Raw genomic sequence first — 25,444 nt, 5'->3', positions numbered from 1 at the left:
ATGCCAAACATGATTTCATATCAGCGATCTGGACTCAACAGATGTTCAAAACAAATCATCATATCATGATACCCCTACTTGTGGCCCTGACTGTTGCCAAGAAAACAAACTGGAGAAGTAAAAAAAATACAAAACAAATCAACGTCACAATGGTTGGATCTCCTAACATGGCAGATATCAATGGAACAACAGTCAGCTTTACAAAAACACAAAAAACCCCAAACAACAACAAAAACAACTTGAACAGTTCAATAAAATGTATTCAACAATTCTCAGATCTATTCTGCCGGTGAGCTAATGCCACTATCCTTCAAAACTCCAAATACAAACAGATCAGCCCTCCGCTTGTTTATTTTTATTTCTTTCAATTATTTTTTTGTTGTTGTTTTTCTTTTCTTCACATGCTGCTCCTGTTACCTACAGTATGTGTGTCCTTTTGTAAACCAATGTCATCTCCTGTTGCCTCTGTATTTGTTAGCATGTCATACTGTCTATATATGTATGTAAGCACTAAATGGTGAATAATTAAAAAAAAAAAAAAAGACCTCATGAAGATAAGTAATTTTTCACATGCTTTTTAATATTTGAATGGAGAAATAACAATAAATAAAGAATACAATTTGAAGGACATACTGTGAGACAAACTGAAGAATCAGTGTCTTCATATGTTCTTAATGCTAATATACTCATTAATAAAAGATATATAAAAATACTCAAATAGATAACAAACCCTGACCCCAATTTCTAACTGCACACTTAACCTGTAACTCTGATCACAGGTCAGAAGTGATCATTTTATTAGTATGCAAGCATACAAAGCATACAGCGTTTGCTGTGTGGGCTTTTACTGACGCATTATAACTTGACTCCATTGTCCAAAACAAACCCAAAACAATGTATTTTAACATATTTATGTAGCTAATGAAGTAAAAAAATGAATTTATGTTGCCAATTTATGCATTTGTTGAAGCTTTGAATATATTTGTTGCAGCCATATGTATTTTTCCCACATACAGCCAGAATTTTACACCATTTTCATACATCATTGCTTGCTAGGACAGAGAGGTGCTGGTAATGTTAAATAGCTTCAGATTACATTTTACTTCATACTGAGCGAGCATGATGTCAGCTGATAGATGATCTACAAAAACACTTGAGACAAAATGCCCCTGAGATAAAATGGATTTATTAGCAAGAGGTAACTGGGAAACATATTTTTTGTTTGTTTGTCATCATATCTTCATTCTTCAGTTTTTTTTTCTTACAAAACTGGGAATATTTCTTAAGGTGTGGAAACATGAGGGTTGAAAGATAATTTTCATACCACTGGGTATTGCTAACAGCAAAATGTTTATTTGTTTATATACCTTATAAGAGTATGTGCATGTATAAGTGTATACAGTATAAGTATATAGTATTATTCTGTCTGTGAAGGTGTTGCATGCCTGCCACATGAGCTTCAAAAGTGTACTGTACATACATAGTAAAAATACATACAAATATTCACAGAATAAGCACTACATTACTATATTCCTGCTAACAGAAATGGTTATAGACAGGATTACAGTATAAATGCAAAACACTTTGAAGTTGCTCTCCTACCTCTAAGTCATGGTTTCAAGACCACACTGTTTTGTGTTTAAGCTCGAGATACTTGTTTTTTTAAAGGATTACACTGTTCCACATTGAGAAATATGCAGGGTCGCATGTACAAAATGTACAGCACATCTCAGTGAGGTGAATTAACAACAAAGTACAAAATACTTTCCCATGTTCATATAAAGAGCAGGTCACTCTCTTATACTACTACAAAAATAGTGTTTGAATGCTGCAGGCAGAGGTCATTCACATACGTTTTTATCATATTGTTAAACAGCAATGCATATAACAGAGTGATATACAGTCACGTTCCACAATCACTGGAACAGCAAAAAGGACAGATTGTCTTTTAATTACAGAAGAGCAACAACCTTTTACTCTACAGAAGTATCGCCGAACCTGAAGGTACAACACTTACCACCGCGTGTGATCTTTTTTCATGAGTTGAACTTAAAAACAAACGAAAAAGGAAATTTGAACAAAAGGAAAACTCACTTTACTGTACTGGCAAATTCCAGGTGTAACAGTAACTTCAGGTGACAAATCCATCACTTTAAATCACAGCAGAACTAAAGAGGTGTAAGCCTTCTTTATCGCTGTGTGTGGTTACATACAGATTATAACTGATCAGATGAAATTAATGGAGGGATCTGAGGTGAGTTTGGGTCCTCTGACAACAGGCTAAGAAAAGACTTTATCTCTTGACAACAAATAAAAAGACACTTAAATTTTTGTCAATTTTAGGTTAATAATGACATTTATCTCAGAGCAGAGGTTCCCAACCTGTTACTGGGCTTTGAAACATTTGCTATAAGGCTGCGAAGATAATGTAGCAGCCCCTGTCACATACCCAAAAACAATATGTTGGTTTTTAATTATGAATTAAAGGAGGTTATCAGTAAGTAAGCTAACAGTCTGTCATCACCACCTTTCAGCAGTATTCTTTTAATTTAAGTAACCAAAGAGAGAAACAGAGCTTTGGTTTCCATCTAGTCTGTCTCGTCAGCTGGTCCTCAATGCAACTGTTGATATAAAAATGGTCTGTGGTGCAAAAAAGGTTGGGAACCCCTGTCTTAGACTAGTGAGCAGAAATGGAGAAACCAATCCCTCTTGTTTTGGTTTGGGAAGCACAGAGACAGTTATGCTTCAGAGACCTCGCCATCATCCCCACTAAACATAGTCTCCCATCTTTGAGTACAATTAAATTCTCTGTGCTCTTTTACCTGATTTGATGCAGTTACATTTTTACAATGCTACATTGGTTGCAGAGAAACTCAGTTGTCGATAAAACTCAAACAAAGAGAACAATGGCCGGCAGCACGAGTGCTCAGAAAGTGCAAAGTCGACACAGCATGAGACGATGCAAAATAACGTCATTGGTCACAAAGATTTGGTTGCAAAATGACCTCTGTTATTATGCTTGAAATACCCAAAAGAAAGACATTTTTAAAAAATCCTAAAGCAGGTGGCATCATGGCAACTGTAACAAACAAAAATTATACATTGAAATGTTTCATGTCGTCAAACAACCTTAAACGTCTACTGTACAGAAGAGCAGATATCTTAAACATGTACAACTATACAAAAGTTGATGTGTATGTTAACTGATGTGTAATATTAACAGAGAAAATAACATGGAGGACCATCTTCCCCATCAGTTGGGCACTTTAGGCTCAATTCTGAGCGAGGCTTCGTACATGCTTTCTTCATCCAGAACAGAGCTCCCATCCATTAGATACTGGGCTACCTGAAGCAGGAAATGAAAGAAAATGTCTTTACTTCAAAGGAATCTTTGCACTTTTACACAACATAACAGCTCCAACAGCCAATATTCTTTACTGCCTACAGCAGTGGTTTCCAACCTTTTTGGTTTGTGACCCTTTTAAATAAAGTAATGACGCTTGAGAGCTACGTACAGTCACAAGCTGTAAATGTCTGTAGGTTATGACCAAGTAAACTAAAGAGTGATTTTTCCCCACTGTTTGCTTAGAATAATTTAAGAGGCCTAAAGAAGTAAAAATAGCCAGCAATTCACAAAGAAAAAGAGAAAGATATAGAGGAATGACTGAAAAAATAATAATTTATGTGTCCTATCCTGTTAATCATTCGGCCACCTGTTTCATTTATCCCTCGATACCTTGGCTGGGGATCAGGACCTTCCACCAACAGGGGGGAAAGTCAAGTCTTAGGAGTTGCAAGATAAGACGATTATCAGGATAGAAAAGCAAAAAAAGCATATTTCTGCTGTACAAAATCAGTTTTATTTTCCTGGCTTCTACAACATATATAAAAAAAACCCTAAGAAGGCATAAATGGCCTTTGCTTGAACTGGCCACAACCTGTACACAACCTTTCTAAGTGTTGCAAGTATAGACATTGCTTCTTTTTTTTACTATTTCTGCACAGATGAAGACTGGTCTGCGGTTTAAACCAATATACCTGACTAAATAAAGGTTTTTCTTGCTCTAAGAATGCCTGAAGAATGTGTATTTTCTATGATCAGTTTTTTCATCTTCAAGAGCACCTTAAGCCTCTCTGGACTTACTGCAGGTAAATGTGAAACTGACTGAGATCTTTGCCTCTACATTCATTCTGGACAAAGCTTCTTTTAAGAAGTCACAACAGGCCGAGAAGGTTGGAAACCACTGGTCTGCAGTATTGCTATTCATTTACCTTTGGTTGAAGGTCAAGCTTGTAAGCTGTTTGCTGAAACTGCCTGATTTCTCTGATGATGTGAGAAATCTGAAACGCAGGAGAAGCAGGATGTTAAGTTCTGACTAGAAAAACACACATTTGCACAAAGACTCTCAAGCAACAGGACGCCGAATGAGGCACAGCAGCAAGAACATCTCACCATTCTCATCTTCGAGAAGTTGACCAAGTTGTCTTCAGTGTAGTTTGGTGTTCCCTCCTCAATGAAAGCCAGGTCAGTGAGGTACATTCCCAGATAGGGCACACAGGGAGGATCACAGCTGGTGGGAGAAATGCACATCATCCACTTGTACTGCATGTTTGCTTTATTGATCAAATGCAAAACGTATGTCCTTGAACTGAACTCACTTCTTCAAAGCCTCTCTCAGGTTTTTGAACCTCCCCTCTGATGAGACCAGCTTCTGCAGCTTGTCAATCAATGCCTTCGTCTGAAAGAAAAAGGTTATTTAATGATAATACCCAGCGATACTTCAAGAGGAAAAAAACAAAACAAACAATGCACAGGGAGATATAGGCACCTGCTTGGAAACCTTGAGCCAGGTCTTTTTGAGGCGGAAGACCGAGCTGCGGTTGAGGGAAGAGGTGATCTCAAGCACGGCGTTGTAGTTATGGAGACAGCGGCAGATGTCAGCCACAGCCACCCATTTCTCAATGACCACTACTCGAGTGACCACATCATCACAGCGCAGGATCTCTGTGGCGATGAGGTTGCTTATCTTGCAGAGGAAAGAGAGAGAAACGTGGGGTTTACACTCAATACTATGTTAGAAAATCAATAAAAGTTACAGGCGATGAGAAGAGGCGTATTGATTGAAGCATACATCATTGAAGTGCTTTGTTGTTCTCATGATATATGGCGTCTTCTCATTTTTGTCATTCTTCATCCAGCCTTGTCCAAAGAATTCCCTGTAAAGTTAACAGATCAAGATGATTAAAAAGGTATCTCTGCATTTCTATGTGTTTTCCTTCTGACGACATGTACAGTTGAGATATGATGGCACTCACTCATATGGGATGACCTTAAACACCAGGTGGTCCAGCAAGGTGAGCTGCTCTGCGATCTCCAAGGCGGAGTGGTTCTCGAAGGGCTCGGCCTTTCCTGCACCCACCTAAAGGACAGAAACTGAGACTATCAAATCTGCAGCAGCCAAATAAGCACAAAATGACAGAAACTAGGCTTAACTACTGGAAATGAAATCAACTTGATGTTGGTAAATGGCATAAGAATACTCATATTTAAAAAACAGCTCAGTCTGTGATCATTTTCTCCTTAAGCAAAAAGAACGACAGGCAAAAATATTTGATGCATTGGTACATGCAGTTTTCTGTAGCTGAGGCAGTGGTTCACTGATTTTGATTTTTCACTTTCTTGTGGTGGAGAAATGTGCAAACGAGACATCAGAATTTTACTTAAATAGTGTAAATCTGCTCCTGCTCTTAATGTACTTATGCTCCAGATGTTCCTCTCTGTCACAGCCCCACATTGTGCTTCTGGCTGACTGGTATTAAGGTGTATATATTTGTATATTTCTATTACAATTTACTTCCTGCAGCTCCACCCCAAACACAGCAGCTACAGACTTCACTCACCAGTTGTGTCACTTCTTCAAGGGTGATCTGATTGTCACCATGATCTTCCTGAGTTAGAGTCCTGACAAACAGGGAAAGAGACGTTCAAAACAACAAATTGTAACAAATTGTGTCATATGCACTGAGGATGTGGGTTTACATAGTAAATCCTAGTCAGTACCTGATGATATTAGCTGCTGCTTTCCTCTCCTGGGTCAACAGCTCGGGGTCATGCATCACTTCCTCCAGGAAGGCAATAACCTTTGTTTTCAGCTCATTATTACTCTCAAAGTCCTGAAGGGATATTAATAGAAACACATACAGATGGCTTAATAAATCCTGTTGAATTTTTTAATGATTAATTATATTTGTTACTTCATTTGTTTTGTTTTATTTAACATGATGCTTTTAAACTTGATGTAAGATGGAGATCAAGCTTTCAAGTAGAAAAAAAAAAAAAATGGGGTTAAGAAATCTTAACATTTTGCAAACGTAAGTGTAAAATTAATGTCTTGCTGTTACTTCCAGAATGGATTTGAAAAGAGGCAATTCATCAATATATGAATATGTAAACAAAACCATACTGCAGTTATGAACTGGGACTATAAATGTACTCTGAACTGTGTCGAGGTGTTTTACCGGAGAGTGTTTGGACACCCAGTGCCTCAGGACATTTAGAACTCTGTTGGTCGCTGCTCGTCTGATCACAAACTCTTTGTCTCCATTTCTCTGATCAGTTGGGAAACCTGCAGAAAATATTTCAGTTGACTTCTGACATGCAGTTCTCATCATAATGATACAGTCTAGAGTCTGTGCTTGATGTGATGCAGTTTGCAATTCTTGGCAGCCTGGTTATGTTAACAAATAACTACAGTTGGACTTTGTGATAGTGGATAGGCGTGTACCTGTGCTGGCGAGGGACATCCTTCGATATTTTTCCTTGGTAGGGGTGCCTTCATTGGCTCCAGCTGTAGCAATAGCAAAGGCAGAGGCAGCAGACAGGGCACTGCGGTTGTTGTCCAGCTCTCGACATGAAGACATCACCATGCCATTGTTGTAGGAAAACAAGGAGAACTCTGTGTGGGCAGTTTGAGGAGAGTTATTACCATGTTACATATTTTCACCAATACGTATGACACAAAACATACAAAATTTGTTCTTAAAATAAAATTTATACTACTGAACTGTATATACTGCAGAATGGCCTGCTTGTCTTTACTCAAGCCTCCACTAGGGGGCCCTACAGGCCCACACAACTCTTTCCCTCCAGACTTTCCTTTACAAGAGGCTTTGATATTCAAGATGGTTGCAGCTAAATATAGCCACCAAATATCAGCATAACAGAGGAATCAACAGATTCTCTGCAGTCTGCTATGTTTAAATCCCGAGAACATAGACAGACCATAAGCAGCAAGAAATCCTGCACCATGTGAGACACTCTCTCCTTCACAAATTTCACTTAATTCAGTTCATTCTTGAGACGACTTTGCTTTTAAAACCTATTGTGTGATTTTGTCTTGAGATTTAGAGGGCACAGATAATCTTGGCTCCAGTGAAACAGCCTCATTACTGGGGGCGGAAGGGAAAACACGCTCTTGATGTAGTTGCTATGACACAAGTTTCCCTAACACCTACTCAAGCCAAGCATTGGCTTTCCCCACATGTTCATAACCATGGACCAATTTATATTTTATGTTAATTATGCTTTACACAGTGGCCTGTCTTTTTTTTGGTTTTGCATGATAAATATTAACAAACTGATCACTGCAACCTATCACTCAGTGAGAGCTTTAATTTCCTTTAAAAACAATAATTCCACGACCTTCCGGCAGTAACATATGCCCTATCTTAAATTAAGAATATAAGCATTGTTTCTTTTTATAATCTATTTCTGTGATCAAACAAAGAGGGCTCAGTGATAAATGTGACACTGGTGAGGGCATTGGATACAGGTGGCATGTCAGTGTACAATTTCCAAGCTTAGATATCAGACTATTGAGTTGTAATTATATCACTACACTGCATAGGACACAATGTACCTGAGGAGTTTTTGCATTTGACGTTTTTTGGGGTGGTTGGTGACTTTGTAGGAGAGGCTTCTGGATCTGCATCATCGCTTTGGTTCTGATCATTGTCACTTTCTTCTCGTACTGACAAATCTGCATCATAACAAAAGCACACAGGTTGATCAACACATCACTACTCTGAGTCAAAATTGGGATAATTTGCCTGGAATTGGCTCTAGCTGACCCACCTTGTTTGCACGCTGAGGTATCCTCCGCCTTGTCCTTCTTGTCTTCTCCCTCGTCTGGTATTTTGCTCGCGATAGGGCTGGACACGTACAGTTTGTTGATGTCTAAGGTGGTCTTGCTGAATGGGGACATGGAGGAGTACATGCTTGCATAGCCATTTGAGGAGCAGCTGAGGGCAGCCAGGTCAAGAGCTTTGCCCCCAGTGATGATGGGGATGTTGAGGGAGAGCTTGCGCCGGCGGTTTGGGGATGAGTTCTTGGCGATAGCCAGAGGAGGAGGGGAGGAGAACTTTCGGCTGGCCCTGGGCGAGCTGGGTGGCTCTCCATACAGGAGTTTACTGTTCTGACTGCTGGCAAAGAATAACTCCAGGGACCTGCATCAAGGGAGGATATATGCATTTGAGTTTAGTACATATGAATATGTTTCTTTGATATTTGGTAAGTATGCTCTATGTTTTAAGAACTTAGCTAAATACACAACACCTCCTAAATAATTTATGCAAACCAAGTCAGCCCAGCAACCAGAGGCCTCTTTGCAGCCCCGTCTTGCCGTTTTAGAGCAGGATACAGGCTGCAGTGTTGCAGAAAACCTCTCCCACTCCCCGCCACCCTCCTGGCGACCTCACGGGTTCCCATAAATAGCACAGCGAGTGATAGTGTGCATGGCCACTGCTGACACAAGCAGCCAAGTGTGGGTGTCTCACAGTGACATGACAAGCGCCACAGGAGAGCATGCTGCAGGGCGTGGGCATGGGGAGCTCCCCCTGATCTGAACCCCACAGTGGGACCCCTTGCTCCTGGCCTGTGGAGAGCTGAGTTAGCCCCACTGCAACACTCCGTCAATATTTCACACTATGGATCTTTTGCAGACAAGGAGAGAGGGAGGGAGGGGAGGGTGGGGTCCTGCAGCACGGAGGTTGGTTGCCATAGAGCGACAGAGCCCAGTTGAGACACTCCCAGGCAGACAGGAGAGACCGGACCCAATTACTGCCTTCGACCACTGAACACACACTTAAATGCACACACACACACACACTCACGTGCAGAATGATACAGAAGCATCATAGAGCCTGTCCTCTTCTGCTGCTCCATCTGCTGCTTGTCTGCGCTCACTTTAACCAACCAAACAAACTCCTCGAATTCACACACAGTGCCTCTAAAATCACTCATTTCATTCTCAGTCTTACAGACCTAAATACTGCTGATGACACATGTAACAAACAATAACAAATAACCCTGAACACCTCCTCAATGTTTCATCCACCTTTCATCCATTGTATATCAAATTGTATATAAAATATAAAATTCCAGTTTGCTTTATTGACATGACTATAAATACATACAGTATTGTCATATTAGTTGTCAACACTATAAGAATAATAATTCTGAATTTTTCAAGGGGTACTCCAGTAATTAAGTATGATATTTTCATAAAGATGGGGGACTTGCAAGAAACAAACTGGGAATGGTCGATGGTCAATGATGCAGCAGAGGCTGAGATATCCTGATTTATAGTCCCTGGCATGCCTGCCAACTCCAAAAACACTGGATCCTACATTTCCCATAATGCAACTTGATAGCGTATTTTTGTTACACATGCCCTACCTGGTAAATACCCCCATCTTTCAAAATCCAACTACCTTTCTCTTAAAAATGTGTAATCCCAAAGGCCAAGATGAGATAATCTATCTATCTATCTATCTATCTATCTATCTATCTATCTATCTATCTATCTATCTATCTATCTATCTATCACATCAGAAATAAATAATTCATATGGCTGCATTTTAACCTAAATGTTGGCTCCTGCACATGCCTCGCATTGATCAGAGGATGACTTAGCTTCACATCATGATAAATCAATCTCATCTTTATGCAGCATGGCAAGATCTGGAAGGATGCCAAACATTTCAAATACGATTTGTTTATCTATTGTAAATGCTGTCAACAACCCTGCACCATTCAAGTCTGGCCTGTCCTAATTGATGTGACTCACCGTGCAGGGATGGCACTGATGGGCTTCTTGTAGATGGTGATGAGTTTGTCTAGCACCACATCAGCGGTGGTGAACACGCGATAGGAGTGCAGGAAAGTGTTGAGGAAGTCGATGGAGAGGAAACGGAGGTCAGTCAGTCTCTCCAGCAGGCGCTCGACGCTGGCGTAGCGGATCTGCAGCACCTTGCAGGAGTTCATCATCTTACTGAAGCGGATGTCCACATCATCACAGTACAGGCTTGAGTCTGACCTGCTCACAAAAAAAAGACTAACTTATATGGCAGAAAAAGAGAAGAAGAAAAGAAGGAAAAAGTTGCATATATAAAAATAAGGCTTACTTGATCATCTGTGGTACTGTGACCTTGGAGTTGTCTTCAAAGGCATTCATCATCAGCCCATTGCAGCGAATGTTGTCTATGCACTGTAGGATAGATCCAACAGAAGTAAACAGAGAGGACAGAGGAAATGTTAGTGAGGTCTGTAATGTTCAGGCTTTCTGCCAACATCCTCGGCTTCTTGTCTGACAGTCTGAGACTGTGATTTGTGTTGACGTGCCTGGCTGATGTCACTGGTCCATGCAGACTTCTCCTGCCTCGAGGAGGCCACAAGGATGACTGTGAATGACTGGCTGTCTTTTGGCTCAACGACAATCTTGAAGTCCAGGTGCTCCATGTCCTGCCCACTCTTGTCTGATTTGGCTAAGAGGCAAACACAAAGATATAACTGTATGTCATTTTCTCTATAAATTCATTCACACATTCACTAAAGAGAAAAGTTCACTTCAGTGCTCATACCATGTCTAAAAAAATGAAAGAAAAAGGTAGCTGTAAATCTATAAAGCTGTCTTTTTTTGTCATTGTAAATTACAAAAATACTTTTTTTTTGGTAGTATCAGTTACTTAGCGTCCACATTACTTTCTATTGGTCCATAGCATTTGGAAAACAATACCTTAATTTGTTCAAAAATATTAATTATACAATATTTATAAATTATGGCACAGTCTAGTAGGCATAAATTATATACAACATCACACATGGTACATATAATGCATATTTCTGTATGCTGCTATACTGTATGAATAAAACACTCACACTCATCATCTGTCCCCTCAGGGTCCTCCATAAGAGTGCAGTCTATAAGGGAGACTACTCCATTCTGCAAACAACATACAATATACATTTAGTTTCTTCACACCAGTCTCATGTGACATACTGTAACATTGCATAACCTAGCAAACACTTACACGACATGCACAAGGTCATGAACTAACGCTAAACAGGGTCTCCACTGCCTACGTAAATGACAGTAAACTCCTTTGAAGGAGAATGTCTTGCTTTTTAAAAGCATTTTAACTTTTTCCTTTATTTACTGGTTTAGATTCTGTTGTCAAAAGGACAAGAACCCATTGCAAGGTGTGATTAACCCTGGCTCTACAATTTTTGGCAAAACACAGAGACCCTTTGCACAGCTTAATACTGATGTCCTTAAAAAGGCATATATGATTATCAGTGATTCAGTGATCATTTTGAGAAATGTTTGCTTTCTTGTTGAGAGTTAGATGAGAAGATTGATACCACACTCATGTTTGTACGGTAAATATGTAACTAGAGCAAGAGGCTGGTTAGCTTAGCTTAGCTTAGTTTAGTGGAAAGACTGGAAACAGGGAGAAACAGCGACCTTGGCTCTGTCCAAAGGTACCAAAATCCACCTACCAGCATGTCTAAAACTCACCAACACTTTATATGTCTTTTCTTTAATCTATACAAAAACCAAAGTGTCAAAATTACTGCTGTTTTCCAGGGGGTTATGTGCTGGTCAAGAAATAGTCCGGCACATAGCTACCTATAAAATCTATTGTTTTTTTGCCCATTGGAAGTGCTGGTAGGCAGACTTTTTTACTTTTGGAGCCAGGCTAGCTGTTTCACTGTTTCCAGTCTTTCTGCTAATGTTAAGCAAAGGTAATCAGTTGTGTCAAACTACCCATTTATGCTAATGCCATCAGTAAAAGTTTTAGATTGTCTGTATGTAAAACAAACAAAAAGAAGAAGGAAGAGACCATGAGAATTATTTGCACTTTTGACATGAAGTTTCTTTGTAACATTGGAAACTGTTGGCAGCTACGGATTGGCCAGTGCCCAATCCTTGTGTCTTTCAGTTTGTTTGTTTTTTAATCTTTGCACATTTCATTTTTTTTGGTATTTTTAGATTCATTTATGTGTATGAATGAATTGTTTGTGTCTTTTTGCGTTTGCAAACCTGACTCAAACTGCCCCCTGAGGGACGAATAAAATATTTTGGATTGAATTAAATTATCAGTGTGAAATATTACATTTTAAAAACATATTACAGTAAAACTGCATTTTTTACTATATTTACAGGCTTCAGTTGAAAGCTTTTTGGCCTCATTTTAGACCCCCAAACATCAATCAGCCTCTGTAATGTTGAATAATGTGGAGTAATAATACACCACCACGCCATTACACAAATCAAAGTGACATCAAGCAGCTGCTTTCAAACATGTACAATGAGCCTGTGTGTGTGTGCGTGTGTGTGTGTGTGTCTGTGTGCGTGCAAGCTTGTATGAGTGTGTGTAGCTCTAGTGGTCATTGCCACTGATAAAAGCCATGGCATTGCTAACCCTGTAGCTTTCATCTGCTGTCAGTTAATCCGTTCAATTTAGCTCCGAGATTCAGGGCTTTGCGGTGCCGTAAGATTGTGATGTTTGAAATAAGGAGTAGCTCCACTGCTAGCTCAGCAGCGCAGGCCCACCTTGGTGAGATGAAGCTTTCCCCCAGAACCCCTGGTGCAGATGATTAAATGCTTGGAGAAGAGAAAGCACTGCCTCTCCCCCTCCTTCTTCAGAGACAGAGAGCCCAGTCGCCCACGGGTGATCTTGCCCTTCTCGCTCATCGGCACCTGGATGAGAGACCCTATATGTGGGAATAAAAGAGTGTGTGCAAATAGAAGGAAAAGGGAGGAAGAGAGAGGGAGAGATACATGTATAAATGGAAAAGAGTCAAGAACAGGGGGATAAGGATTTGGAAAAAAAAAGGGGCAAGAGGAAGGAAAAGAATTGTCTTCTTCTACATATGAATACACATACCCGTCACTTGAGATACGCAAGATTAAATAATCTACCATTTCTATTTTCCCTTTTCTCATCCATCAAAGCCTGTTGGGGACGTGTGACATTTACAGTCCCAGATTCATCATCAGTTTGCCTCAGAACAGTCTAATTATACTTGGAAATTAAAGACTCTTCTCACGAGGATGTACATGTTGTTCCCCAGAGAGTGATGAGTCTTTTTTTTTTTAACTGAGTATTTCCCCCAATTCAGAGCTGAAAATGTGAGATCAAGCTGTCAGACAGGTGAGGAGGGACAGGAACTCCTGTCTTTCTGTGGAATCAGAGGTTTCTTCGCCGGGAGCGGATCTGAAGGCAGGAGTTACCTTGTCTTACAAACGTCTGGCTGGTGTCAAGGAGAATCTCGCAGCCCTCTACAATCATGCGCTCTATTGCCAGGTTCTTCCTGATGTTCTCGGTCTCGCTCACTTCATCGTGCATGATTCTAGGAAAAAGGATATTTCACCGTTATCATTTTATCTTTTTAGGCTTGTATGGAAAAAGCCACAAAAAGACACTTACTGTACAAGAAGTCATTATTATTTTCTGATTGTGCATAATGAAAAGTGATATCTTGCTTAATTGAGACATCATGCATGTCTTGTTTTTGATGATATTACACCAAGGTACCTGGAAAGCTCCTCCAGCTTAGATTTTGCGTAGTCCAGACTGTTTCTCTCTACATGTTCATGGGGTGTGTGGGCCAGAAGTTCGTGGAGCGTAAGAATGTAGCGGGGAATCTACAAGAGACAGAGTAGACAGCGACAGGGGAGTCACACTCAAATATAACAGCTTACATGCCTGCATAAATGTAACGACAACATACACACACAAAAATTTACATGTGCCAACGTGCACATACGCTAATGAGAAGTAGATCAGTGGAGAGCACAATCTACACTCATCAGCAAAATTTATTATCAACGCAGCACAGCCTGCAGTAGGCCCCAGCAGAGTGGACTGTCAGGAAACTGCGTACGTTGCCAGAAAGCAGCCATTATTAAAGCCTGAGCTCCAAAAACAACTGCTTTTTATAGACATGAAAAACACTACAGGGATATGCTGAGCATAAGCAGACAAATGCCTGCTGTTTATGTTGTTGGTCAGTGATGCTACAATATGGGACAAGAAGGAGGCGGGTCTTTGAAGCCAAGCCCTGACTGAGCCACTCTGGCCAGAAGAGAGGCCTGAACACATTAATGAAAATATGCTTTGGTTAAAGTGGATATTAGTCACCACACCAGCAAAAATATATGAAATTTGGTTACAATGTCTTTGTCTTTACTGGATCAAATCATCTCAATTAAATTATTTTAAGTTTCAAATCAGAGAGGCACACTTAAACTCAGAATTAACTTGTTGGGGGCTGGTCATTCAGTTGCGTCTGTGTAAGTTTTATCTTCCTACATAATGGTCTAAATGCTGCTTCAAAGAGTTCTTCTCACTGTCAGCAGTATACTTTAATTCCGGTGCAGAAATATCAAATCCATCTCATGTTTTCCTGTAAAATCAGTTGCATTTAAAGATACTGACTCGAAAGAGTGTCAGCCTTAAAAAAACACCTTATGGAATTTATCTGTTATTGTAGAGCATAAACTCCTCCTCAGGAAGAATTCACAATGACAGCCTTGATTCCTGGATTTATATGTAGAAGATACTACAACTGAATTTATTACTTCAGAGTTTATAAACATTTCAGATGTAAACAACTGTAGAGTAAATCTTATTAAAATCATGTTAACCGCTATGGACTTCAGACCTAAAACCAGCTGTCCTGTGATAACTTCACACATATTCAGTTTTAAGAATTTAAGCCCCAATCAAGAGATTTTCTGACCATATAAATTACAAAGTAGTATATAAAGAACATTCAGGAATATACACAAACTAAAAAGGACATGTGATTCACGTTGGGAGGGATAATAAATTCAAGTCATGAGTTTTGGAATTGGTGATGGGCCTATGCTTTTGTTTACATCTGAATCACAGACTGTCTCTTTAAAAGACATCCAGCTTTGAATATCCAGAAAACAATGTGGCCCACTGCTTTACAGACAGCTAAAACTGGGTATCATTGGGATAGCAATAGCCAACTAGCATCAAGTTGGTGAATTATATGGCCCAGGGGCAACATTCATATATGGAGAGAAGAACGGCTGGGACACTACAGAATTAACATCAAAATCTGGCTCCAGGCTGCAGTTCTGCAGCAAACAAACGAGGCTGTCTTTATTTCTCATTGAGTAAAATGAGCTAACCTGGAACATGGGGTAGGTGAGGAAGGTCTCCAGGGTTCTCTCCTCACAGTCGGGCTTGGCCTCGTACTGCTTCAGCAGTTTGTCAAAGTCTCGGTTCTGCTTGCAGTGAGCCAGGATCTGCAGGCTGTACTGGTGGTTCCTCACAAACTCCTGATAGATGTTCAGCATGGGCAGCAGGATGTCGAACAGGTCGGCTGTGGAGAGATCAACACCAACACACGGAGAGATATCAGTCACAGCATTGAAACTGAATGAAACAGTTGGTAAAAGCTGTCATTATCTTTACAATCACACACATAAAAAACTTCATGACAGCGACATTATGAAAAAATACTTTAAAATGAAATGAAAAGATGAATCTTACCCAGTACTAATGTTGGCCAGCTCGCTATTCTGGCTTTTAAACCCTGGTAAAATATCTGATGTAGAAACATGATAGTTTCACTGAAAAAAAAGATATTGCAAAAAATTATTAGTGAAACTGATTTTTTATCTTCTAATCTCAAACAAATTGATAATTTTGCCAACATCCAGTGAAGGTGTGGTAAATGTAAGTCCTCATGTGAGACGGTGTGTACGAGAGTATGGGTGTACAGGTTTTGAGCATGAACATGCTTGAATGAGTGTGTGGGTGGATTTTAAATAGGCCGATGAGGTTGCATGCAGATTAGTGTCTTCGTCATTGTACTGTCTGTCTGTCCACAGTTTTTTCTGAAGGGACGCAAAACCCAACAAAACACAAACTTAATATTAGATTGTTGGATTATATCCACATGGTACCAATGTTGTGAGACAGCTTGCAGAGATTTTGTGTAATTTCCATTCAAATGGTTGGAAGTAATAGTTTTTTCATTGTTAAACATTTAAAACTTGATCTTACTGTGAATGTAGTAATAAGAGTAAAGTCTATAACCAAAAAAGCTAGGATGGATCCTCTTGGGAGCATGAATGCTTTTTGCAGACAACTATTCCTCTTGCTTTTCGATTTTGAGGTATGTTATGTGCAAGTGGAAATTTTAGCTATTGTGCTGCTCAGCTTGTCACCCAAATCATCATATTTCATTTACAGCAAATTTCTCATTAGTTTTAGAGGTATCCTATCATGAATTTAAGTGTTGGACAACTAGAAATTTAAAACGGCTGATTTTACAAGATGAAATTTCATGGCATCATTGCAATAGTTGAAAGATATTTCACTCTGGGCTGAAATGTTGGACTGTCAGACCAACAAACTGGCTGACTGACACCCACATCCCTAAATATTCTGCCAAATGCTGAAATAATTTAACCAGTGCAGTTGTCCTCCTTGCAGGATTTGTTCTAGAAATGTGTGTCAGTATTGAAACAAGATGGAGTAAAGTAGATTGGTGCACTTGCACCAATGTAATGACACTTGAAATAAGTAGATCTTGTAAGATCTTCCTACTAATTTTAAGGATCAAGCAATAAATAACTAATATAACTGAGTCTTGTGGCTCTCATAAAAATAGCCACCATATAAAACTGTGGTCAGAGTTTCTAATGTCTCTCTGCTCTCTTATGGTAGAAAATCACTTCATGCAGCTTTAAGGAAATTACATTTTTGGACTCAATAATAGACAAAATTACTTTGTAAAAGTGCCCTTTGGCACTTTCTTGCAATAATATGTTTGTTAGGTTGCAGCCTTTTTCTGTACTGCCTTTGGTTGGTACATTGTTACGCTTCTTGGAACGTTACTAAGCCCGACTGTCAATCAACAGAATAGAGCATGTGCACATAATACAAACAAATGGGCTTACAGAAACGCTGCTCCACAGTGCTACCAGTGGTCAAAACCTCCACAGAGCACCTTTAAGATGATTATGTTTTGTAGGCCAATAAGTGAATGTGTGACGAAAAGATCCAACCTGTTGAGGAATATGCTGCTGACATCATCATGGGTGATGGGCGGCTTCTTGGAGCTGGCCGCCATGCGGAGCGGCCTCAGGAAGTTGTTCACCAGAATGTGAAGCTGCTGGACGTACTCGGCTTCCGAGTCCAACATGCTGAACACCACCTGGTTCCTCTTCCTCATGCTCTCAGCGTGCGGCGAGCGAATGTAATCCTGGATGATGGTCTTCCACTTCCTCCTGCAGATCCAGCCTCGCAGGAAGCTCTGGACCTGCAGAAAACCAGGTTTCTCAGTTTCTCAACAATTTCAATTACTATGAAAATGTAGCAACAGGTTTGAATCACATGCGTTACTTTTTTGATCTTCTTGATTTCTGAGTCATCATCGGTTGGAGCGGCTGCAGGGCTGGCATGGATCTTCTCATTGTCTTTGAGCAGTCCGGCGATCTGCCAGGGAAGCAACCGCAAGAAAGACCAAGAAAGACCAATCATTCCCACTTATACACTTCTTCTCACTTACTGTACCAGCATGTAAACAAAGTGACTGAGTCAACAGGACAGGACCTGTCAGCACTGTCAACACGGAGACATTAGCTTGACTAAACTAGCTCTGTTCACTTGGCTGGTATCTCTGCATCAATATTTATTTACATTGGTCATTTAAATGCAATATGTACCAAACTGTCCTGCATGTTGACAAGAGGTAAACAGGCTCCTGGAAAAAAAAAAAAAACAGACTGGAGCTGCCTTGAACTGTTTGAAGCTAAGTGTCTCCATTTACTTTGTAGACGGCGAGAGAGTTAATTGTCATTGCATTTCATAGAAGAGATGCAATATAAAACCGTGTTCATGCATATTCAGCACATAATTTGATTTCAAGCATCACATTTGCACATTAAAGTGAAATGACTATTTGATCTGAAGAATACAGCCGGGAACGCAGCCCTATTGTAGGCATTGTTTCCAAGAGAGGAGATGCAAAGTGGAGAGCAGTTGGCCTGGACACAGCTCTCCATGACGGGCTTCCATTTCTGTCCGCTCATGCTAGTTTTCACATATGAGACAAACATAATAATCAGCATAATGCGTCGTTTTTCCCCACTGGTTCAGCTGTTATTTGCTGTGCTGGCAGGTGGAGACGAGCATGGGACACAGACATGTTTTGGAAAGGAAAAACTGTTCAGTGCAAGAAGCAGTGTTAATATGATGTTATTGTGCCAGTACAGGAAGTCTATTTACAGCAGGTCTGACTAACACTGTGTGTGGCTGCCACAAATTTGACTGTAGATGGAAAATCCTGTAATCCTCCACTATTGTGGTTCAGTCAGAGAGGACAAAACAGTGTTGAGGACCCCAATAAAGCAGAAGACCCAGCAAACAGCCCAAACAGATCATATTGAGGGTAAAAGGAATCACAGTGAATATTACCTCTGACTTAAGCCTTTCAATCTCTATTTCCCCATCTTCTATCTGTTGTCGAAGTTGCTTAGCAACTGTTTTCTCCGTCTCCACAATCTGAAGCAGATGAAGATACTTCTGCATGAGAGTCTCATGCTCGTTGGCCAAGTTTCTGTAACTGTGACACACACAAACACAAACATACACACACGGTTTGTATTGCAGCTTGAGTAACGAATTTCACATCAGTGTATGTAGTTTCAGCTCACATCAAGGCAATCGTGTTTTTCTTGTGAACAAAGCAGTTTGCTTCAAGTCTGTCATTCCTCATATTTTAACCCCACTTATGAAACCATGGCAACCTCCCCTACAGACTGAGCACATCAGTCAAAGATTACTTACCCTCTACCGACTAATTCAACTTCTAATTGCCATGTCTGCACATTTCACTAATGTGTGCCTTTACCTGGCGTGTGATATGGCAGCCACCCATTCATCGCAGTCCTTTACATCTTCTGTGCGTAACTCGAGCGCCTTTTGGTTTTCATGGGTGAAGCTGACAGTGAAATAGTACTGAAACAAACATGGGGGGGACAGGGTAAGGCATTTTGGTTAGAAACAACAGGAGTATCATTAACCTGGCATGTTATATGTTCCACACAGAAAGGAGCATTCATTATTGGATACCTTCTAGATACAGTAAATCTATTATATAGTGGCTTGACTGAAGCTTCTCCACTGCTTTTGTCTTTATGTTTGTTCTGCTGCCTCGTTGCTGCAGACATCAAGCAGGTGATTTAAAACCACACAGGGCCTGGGGAAGCCACATCTTCCTCGCCCACCAGTGCAATTGATGGAGCTCACTGAGGGAAGCCTCCCCCAGCTCGATTCCTGGGATGTCTCTGGTTCCCAGGAGGAAATGCCATAAGACATGGAGGCTGGAGCCACGGCCAATTACATAACTGTGCGATACCTGTTTCCTAGCAACTCCAGTCAATGTGAACAGTCGGGCTTGTTTTTGCATTTTCTTTCTGTGTCACTCGATTCTTGATGAGCATGCTTTCTTTCACATTGGACTCCCAGCAGCAACTAATTGTGAATGTTGTAGCTGTGAGGAAAGCATGCACTTTTGTTTTTAACATATGGATCGTATATTCATCAAGTTAAGAATTTAATCCTTCAGGCTGTGGTTTTTTTTGCATGCTGTATATGTAATATTAAGTATTCCTGTGCAATACAACCCTTCTTCTAAAAACCGCCTCCCTTGATTGGACGGCTGCTTGTTTGCAGAGAAACATCACAGACTGGTAAATGCAGCACTGGAATGAATCCATGTATGTTCGGTCAAGTACTGTGCCAAAGTAAAATCATGAGGTGCTTATATTTTACTAATTACTAAGTATTTCCGTTCTGTGTTATACCTCTTATTCAAACATATTTTTTACTCCATCACATATATTTGACAGCTACAGTTACTTTGCAGAGTAACATTTTACATACAAAACATATAATGAGCTTATATAGAGATTTCGACTTTTACTTGAGACTTTTACTTGTAATGGAGTATTTTTACATTTTGGTAATGCTATTTTCACTCAGTAAAGGATCTTAATACTTCTATACGAATATGAAATGATGGGTAAACTATTATCAAATATAGAGTTGTTTGTGGATTTTTAAAGTGGTACATTTTTCTCCACAACAGTGTCCAAATGGCTGCTAATATCAACCTGCATTTATAAATTGTCTTTAATTTTCAATATAATAAATTAGAATTCCTGGGTTTATATCATGTTTATAAAGGCCTTTTTGATGAGACTTATGAACTTCTTATTAAAACATAAGAAAGCTCTCAGAAAGTGAGCCACGATAAAACAATACCACACCTCTTATAAGTGAGATGTCATCTTTCCCGTGGACCGTTCCAGCCGTGTCGAGGGAGAGTATAGACTCTAATCTTTGGCCTGCAGATGTTCAACAGGCGCCTATCAACCTGCAACTGATCATTATTCATGGCTGACTGCTCTTCCATCTTCACATTCATTAGGTATTCATCCTACCGTCAAAGAAAATCTATTTCTGGCAGGGAGGAATGCATGTTGTTGTAGTTTTCCCTCATGATCTCTCTCTCTAAGAGCGCAGCGAGTGTCTGGTCTGAGGCAATGTTAAGCACACTGTCTGCTTCCTGCTTTATGTTTACGGCTGAGTCATGCACCTTTAAAATCATTAACACATCTGAAATATATGAATTGATAAAACCTCAAGGCTTCTTTTGTTTTGATTGATTGTTCTTTCTACATTTCTACAGTACTTCTTATGTCTTATGTAATTGCTACTGACTAATAAACAACTCTGTTTTATTGCAGCAACACTGTAAAAGGACTTTGCTGAAGCATTTAATGAGATCTATACGGTAATATATTCCCTGGAGAACTAAGTGTTAGTAGTAATTCTACTTTAATGAGACACCCTCTCCGTACCAACAACCCCAAAGAGTGCAGGATATCTTCCACCAGTACATGTTAAAGTCAGAGCTTTCAATTTAAAGTACAAATCATAACAAAGCAAATCAACCATCACTGCTGTTGTTTCCAGTGCGAGCGAGCTGTGTTTTCTATAAATGGACTCTGACCCCTCTGAGGTACCGCAAGGAACAAATTTAGCTCAGATCGCACTCGCATTAATAGGAGAGATGCGACACGCTACTTCTCTCCCTCTAGTTACCCCACCTCTTCCAACTGCATCATTCTTTAGGATGCAAATAAGGGTTGCCATAGAAACCCCGAGCTCAAACGCATTATCATTTTCACACTAACTGCATTTGAGGATAAATATAATGCAGGGATTATGGTGGATTTCTAAAACGTTGCCACAAAACCATAAATCCAGGTGGGGATAGGAGATAGAGGTGATATTTTCTTGGTCTTATTTATTCGCTTTAGGGATGTTTGTTTGTTTACATTGAGAGGTGACTCTTCAGGCATTCCATCATTTCAGTCATATGTTATTCATTATTTCTGAACCTCTCTCTGCAAACAGGATTCACAGAATAAATATCTTTTCATTACTTTATCATGAATTCAGTCCAAAATGGCAGATAACTGTACACCAGGCTTTCGTATTTATACGTTCAAAACAGCACAATGCAGGGAGAGCTGCACTGCTGACAAAATTTTAAAAGAATCCAAATTCTTTCTGGGAGGTTTTTTGGGTGCCTTTAAAGCAACTGTGAGAGCACAACATTAGCCTGTGTGTTGCATTCTGCTTCGTCAGCATAAGGGCAGCTGTTCACAGGAAGAGCCTGGACTCACTTTGGATTGCAGCCCTACCTACAGAGTCAGGCACAGAGCCTGGAGAGAGGAGAGGAGAGGAGAGGAGAGGAGAGGAGAGGAGAGCCAGTGGCCTAAACAGTGAAGCATTACTGTATGTTTCTCAGCTGTTTATTCACAATAACAATGTTAACAGACCTGTTAACCTTTCTGCTCCTCACTTCTGTGTTTATGATTCAGGAGGCAGTCAGTTAAAAGCTGGCAGGGTTAAATAAATATGTTTATCCTTGCAGATGATGATTTAAATTTGCAAACCAAGCCACACATATCCTTTATAACGCTGGTCATGGGTGTCTGGGGGAAAGCCTGAATGTCAGATAAAATTATAAGAAGTGATTCTACTTTTACGATGCATAACGCAAATGAAAGCTCAAGCATCTGACTGATAATCATTTCATTCTGGTCATCTAGATCGGAGATGACTGACTACTGGAACCCTGCTGTTTCTTCAGCATCCACTGTGATTTCACCATTTTACCACAAGATGGAAACCTTGAGGCCACAACTTTTTTTTTTTCTTTTTTTTTTTGCATGTTTCACTGGAAGGAGCATTAGGTATATCACTCTCCGCCCCAAAGAAATGTCAAAAAAGATGATGACTGAAAGTCAAAAGCAAAATATTTGACCAACCAGCGTGCAGATGCATCATCCTGATAAATCCAGAAATCCGTTTACATTTCATGCACCACTGAAAACTATCCCACCAATAAAAAATGAAGGAAAAAAAAGGATCAAGCGCGGGTTTGCTGCAACCTCAAGCAAAAACACTGCATAGCCCATTGCCAAGGCTGCTGTAATATCATTAGGTGTTAATATTGTTACCTCATCATTAATGCCATGCATGGATTACATAACGTGCAATACAGCAATCTGGAACCTCGTGCTATTCTGCTGCGCTGGATTTGAGGTCATCATGCGATGGGATAGATATAAGAAGAATATATGCATAAGAAAAGCGCTTTGTTCAGGACTAAAATAGAGTTGAAAGGCGCAGGAACAAATTTTACATTCAGTCTTTCACCTCGTCAATATTTCAACATGAAGCCTGTAAAACAATAAAACAGTGCCATAGTGAGAGGGCGAGAGCTTGTGTGTGTGTGTGTGTGTGTGTGTGTGTGTGTGTGTGTGTGTGTGTGTGTGCATGCGTGCGTGCGTGTGCGCGCTCTCTCCATACCTGCTTTTCCAAACACTCCTTGGCTGACAGTGAAGGTTTCGGTGAAGGCGCCCTGTCGCATATGCATCCTTCCAACAGGTATAATCCGGAGGGTCGAGAGCTGGACTCGTTCTCAAAATAAAACAGCATATTTTGTAACAAAGCAAACCACTTTGTGTGCCATTTCGTGTTGTCTGAGCTTTTTTTGCTCAAGCACCCTCGTCTTGTACCATCCTTTTTTGCCAAAAGCCCCAGGTAGGTGACATGACCATCATTAAGTCGTATTCCCTTCTGCATTTTGATGAGGAGACTTCAGCTGCGCAAGGTGGATCGGTCCTTACATCCTTCTGGAGTCGCTCCGGAGAGAAAATCAAATAAAGAAAGACAAGATGTTGACTTTCTGAATGCGGACCTCTAGCAGCAGGCTTGTCCACTTTGTCCGACGCATTCACCGTGTTGGCATTTAAGTAAAAAGAGAGGAACAAAACGAGCAGCGCAAGTACAGCATCCTAAAATCTTCTGTTATACTCCGAGCGCTTTGAAGATCCACATTATCCGATCATGTAATAAAAGACGGAAGAGGAGCGAGAGAGAGAGAGAGAGAGAGAAAGAGAGAGCTAGAGAGAGAGAGAGAGAGGGAAAGAGAGAGAGAGAGGAGAGAGAGAGAAAAAACAGTCTAAACAACGCAAGATGAGAAGGAAAGGGGTTTGTCTTTTTCTCACATGAAATCTCCAGAAACCAGTAGGCTTGGTGCTGAGCTAGGCAGTGCTGGGTGAAGTCACATGACGCATGCTTGGGAAAGCAGATTTCAGGACCTTGGACAGGGACGTTTCAACAAGATGCCGCATAAGTTGAGTTTCCTCTCAGTCACCTCCAATAAGCTGATCAAGTATTGGAGATATAAGAGGAAAATAGAAAGTGATAGCCTGCACGTTTAAGACAGAAATCCTCCCTTTTAATGGAAATTAGCTGTTTATAAGCTGCTGAATCAATTCATTTTCACTTTATATTCTCTGTTCTGATTAAGTGTTAATGTTTAATTCAAAACTTCATGTACATTTGCAAATGGATTCATTTTTCTTTGATTCAAAACATTTTTTGTTATGGGACAACCAATCTACAACCAATCAACCAATCCATGTAGGTATTTTCAGTTTCTTTCTCTTTTTTTTAGTTTTTAAGTGGATGCGTGCATCAATAAAAGTTTCTCTATGACCTTGAACACCATTGAGGAGCCATTTTTGGTGCAGTTCAGTTTGTGGAAGAGAGCTATTTTTAGTTTACAGCTTGAAACTTGAAAAGAAGAAAAAAAACTGGTCAAAGGTAACCGCACCCTCCAACCCCCCCCCCCCCCCCCCCCACAAAATTGAAATTATTTATAAGGTCAAGAATGAACTTCCATGCTGTAGTGATACCTGCTACAAACCCAACTACTTTACATTTCTGCCAACAAATTGTAACATCATATTTTAGCTTTTTTGTGTGTAATAACTCTCTTTTGTCATCTGTTTTTATTGTTGTCAGAGTTGATTTATCACAACTACACTGCATTACCTCGCATCAGTAACTCTGACAACAATTAAACTAGACACAATGTTCACTGCAATGGATTACCAATAAGGTCAAGTCTCTAATTTTCATGCTATCACTGCTCACATGAATGGAAAACAATGACTGCCCAGGAGTTGTGAAAAAAAAATACCACACAGTAAAAGTGAAGCACTGTATATGACTTGTAGTAAAGAGGCTAAAATATGACAACTGTTTAAAATCAGTTGTTGCTGTGAGCGGCTGCTGCTGCATTTTAAACCTAAAGAGAGCAGACTACAGTAAATCAGGGTGCATTCGCTGGCAGAAAGTAGATAGAGGAAGACAAACTGCTGTGACATGTTGGCTCTGCGGTATCTTAAGATGTATGCAAGTGAATATTGATAACATTGGTCAGGTATTGATCAGATGTAATCCAGCAGATATATGGATTATATGAAAAGAGGAGCACCAAGCCGAATGTGAAACTTTAGAGTCTTTGTGAGGAATCATACATTAGTGGCATATTGTAAAAACTGCTCCTCTTGATGTGAATTAACATAATTATTGTGCAGGATGTTAATGTCTCATCATCATTAATTTCAAATATCTATGGATTACCTAAACCAATTTTAATACACACTTTTTTTTGAGGTTA

General features: G+C 40.0%; 1 protein-coding gene across 1 annotated transcript; it reads right to left on the bottom strand.

Annotated features, from left to right (window-relative positions):
* Window positions 1-953: 953 nt before the first annotated feature.
* rasgrf1 (Ras protein specific guanine nucleotide releasing factor 1) lies at window positions 954-23,948 on the bottom strand. Its single transcript, XM_044357863.1, has 27 exons — window positions 23,281-23,948; window positions 19,244-19,350; window positions 18,808-18,955; window positions 17,734-17,826; window positions 17,397-17,650; window positions 15,874-15,953; window positions 15,510-15,703; window positions 13,882-13,991; window positions 13,578-13,696; window positions 12,897-13,057; window positions 11,219-11,282; window positions 10,682-10,824; window positions 10,465-10,547; window positions 10,128-10,376; window positions 8,135-8,505; window positions 7,920-8,039; window positions 6,786-6,956; window positions 6,520-6,626; window positions 6,062-6,174; window positions 5,902-5,962; window positions 5,317-5,420; window positions 5,133-5,217; window positions 4,830-5,027; window positions 4,660-4,739; window positions 4,454-4,571; window positions 4,273-4,341; window positions 954-3,346 (listed from the first exon to the last, which is right to left on the bottom strand). The coding sequence occupies exons 1-27, from the start codon at window positions 23,554-23,556 to the stop codon at window positions 3,254-3,256; spliced, it is 3,771 nt and encodes a 1,256-aa protein (XP_044213798.1). The 5' UTR covers window positions 23,557-23,948; the 3' UTR covers window positions 954-3,253.
* Between the last annotated feature and the right edge of the window lie 1,496 nt (window positions 23,949-25,444).

This window comes from Thunnus albacares, chromosome 7 (genome assembly GCF_914725855.1).
Source record: "Thunnus albacares chromosome 7, fThuAlb1.1, whole genome shotgun sequence".
In the NCBI taxonomy this organism is placed as follows: Eukaryota; Metazoa; Chordata; class Actinopteri; order Scombriformes; family Scombridae; genus Thunnus; species Thunnus albacares.
Note: the sequence above shows the minus strand (reverse complement) of the source record. Positions and strands in the feature narration are given on the sequence as shown.

What these genes read in the sequence shown, in the direction of transcription:
- rasgrf1 (XM_044357863.1), bottom strand. Translation starts at nt 23,556, where the DNA reads ATGCAGAAGGGAATACGACTTAATGATGGTCATGTCACCTACCTGGGG. An exon ending in AAATCAAGAAGATCAAAAAA is followed by an intron (nt 17,651 to 17,733) that starts GTAACGCATGTG and finishes GGTTTTCTGCAG; the next exon opens with GTCCAGAGCTTCCTGCGAGG. An exon ending in CTGAGAGAGGCTTTGAAGAA is followed by an intron (nt 4,572 to 4,659) that starts GTGAGTTCAGTT and finishes TTCTCCCACCAG; the next exon opens with CTGTGATCCTCCCTGTGTGC.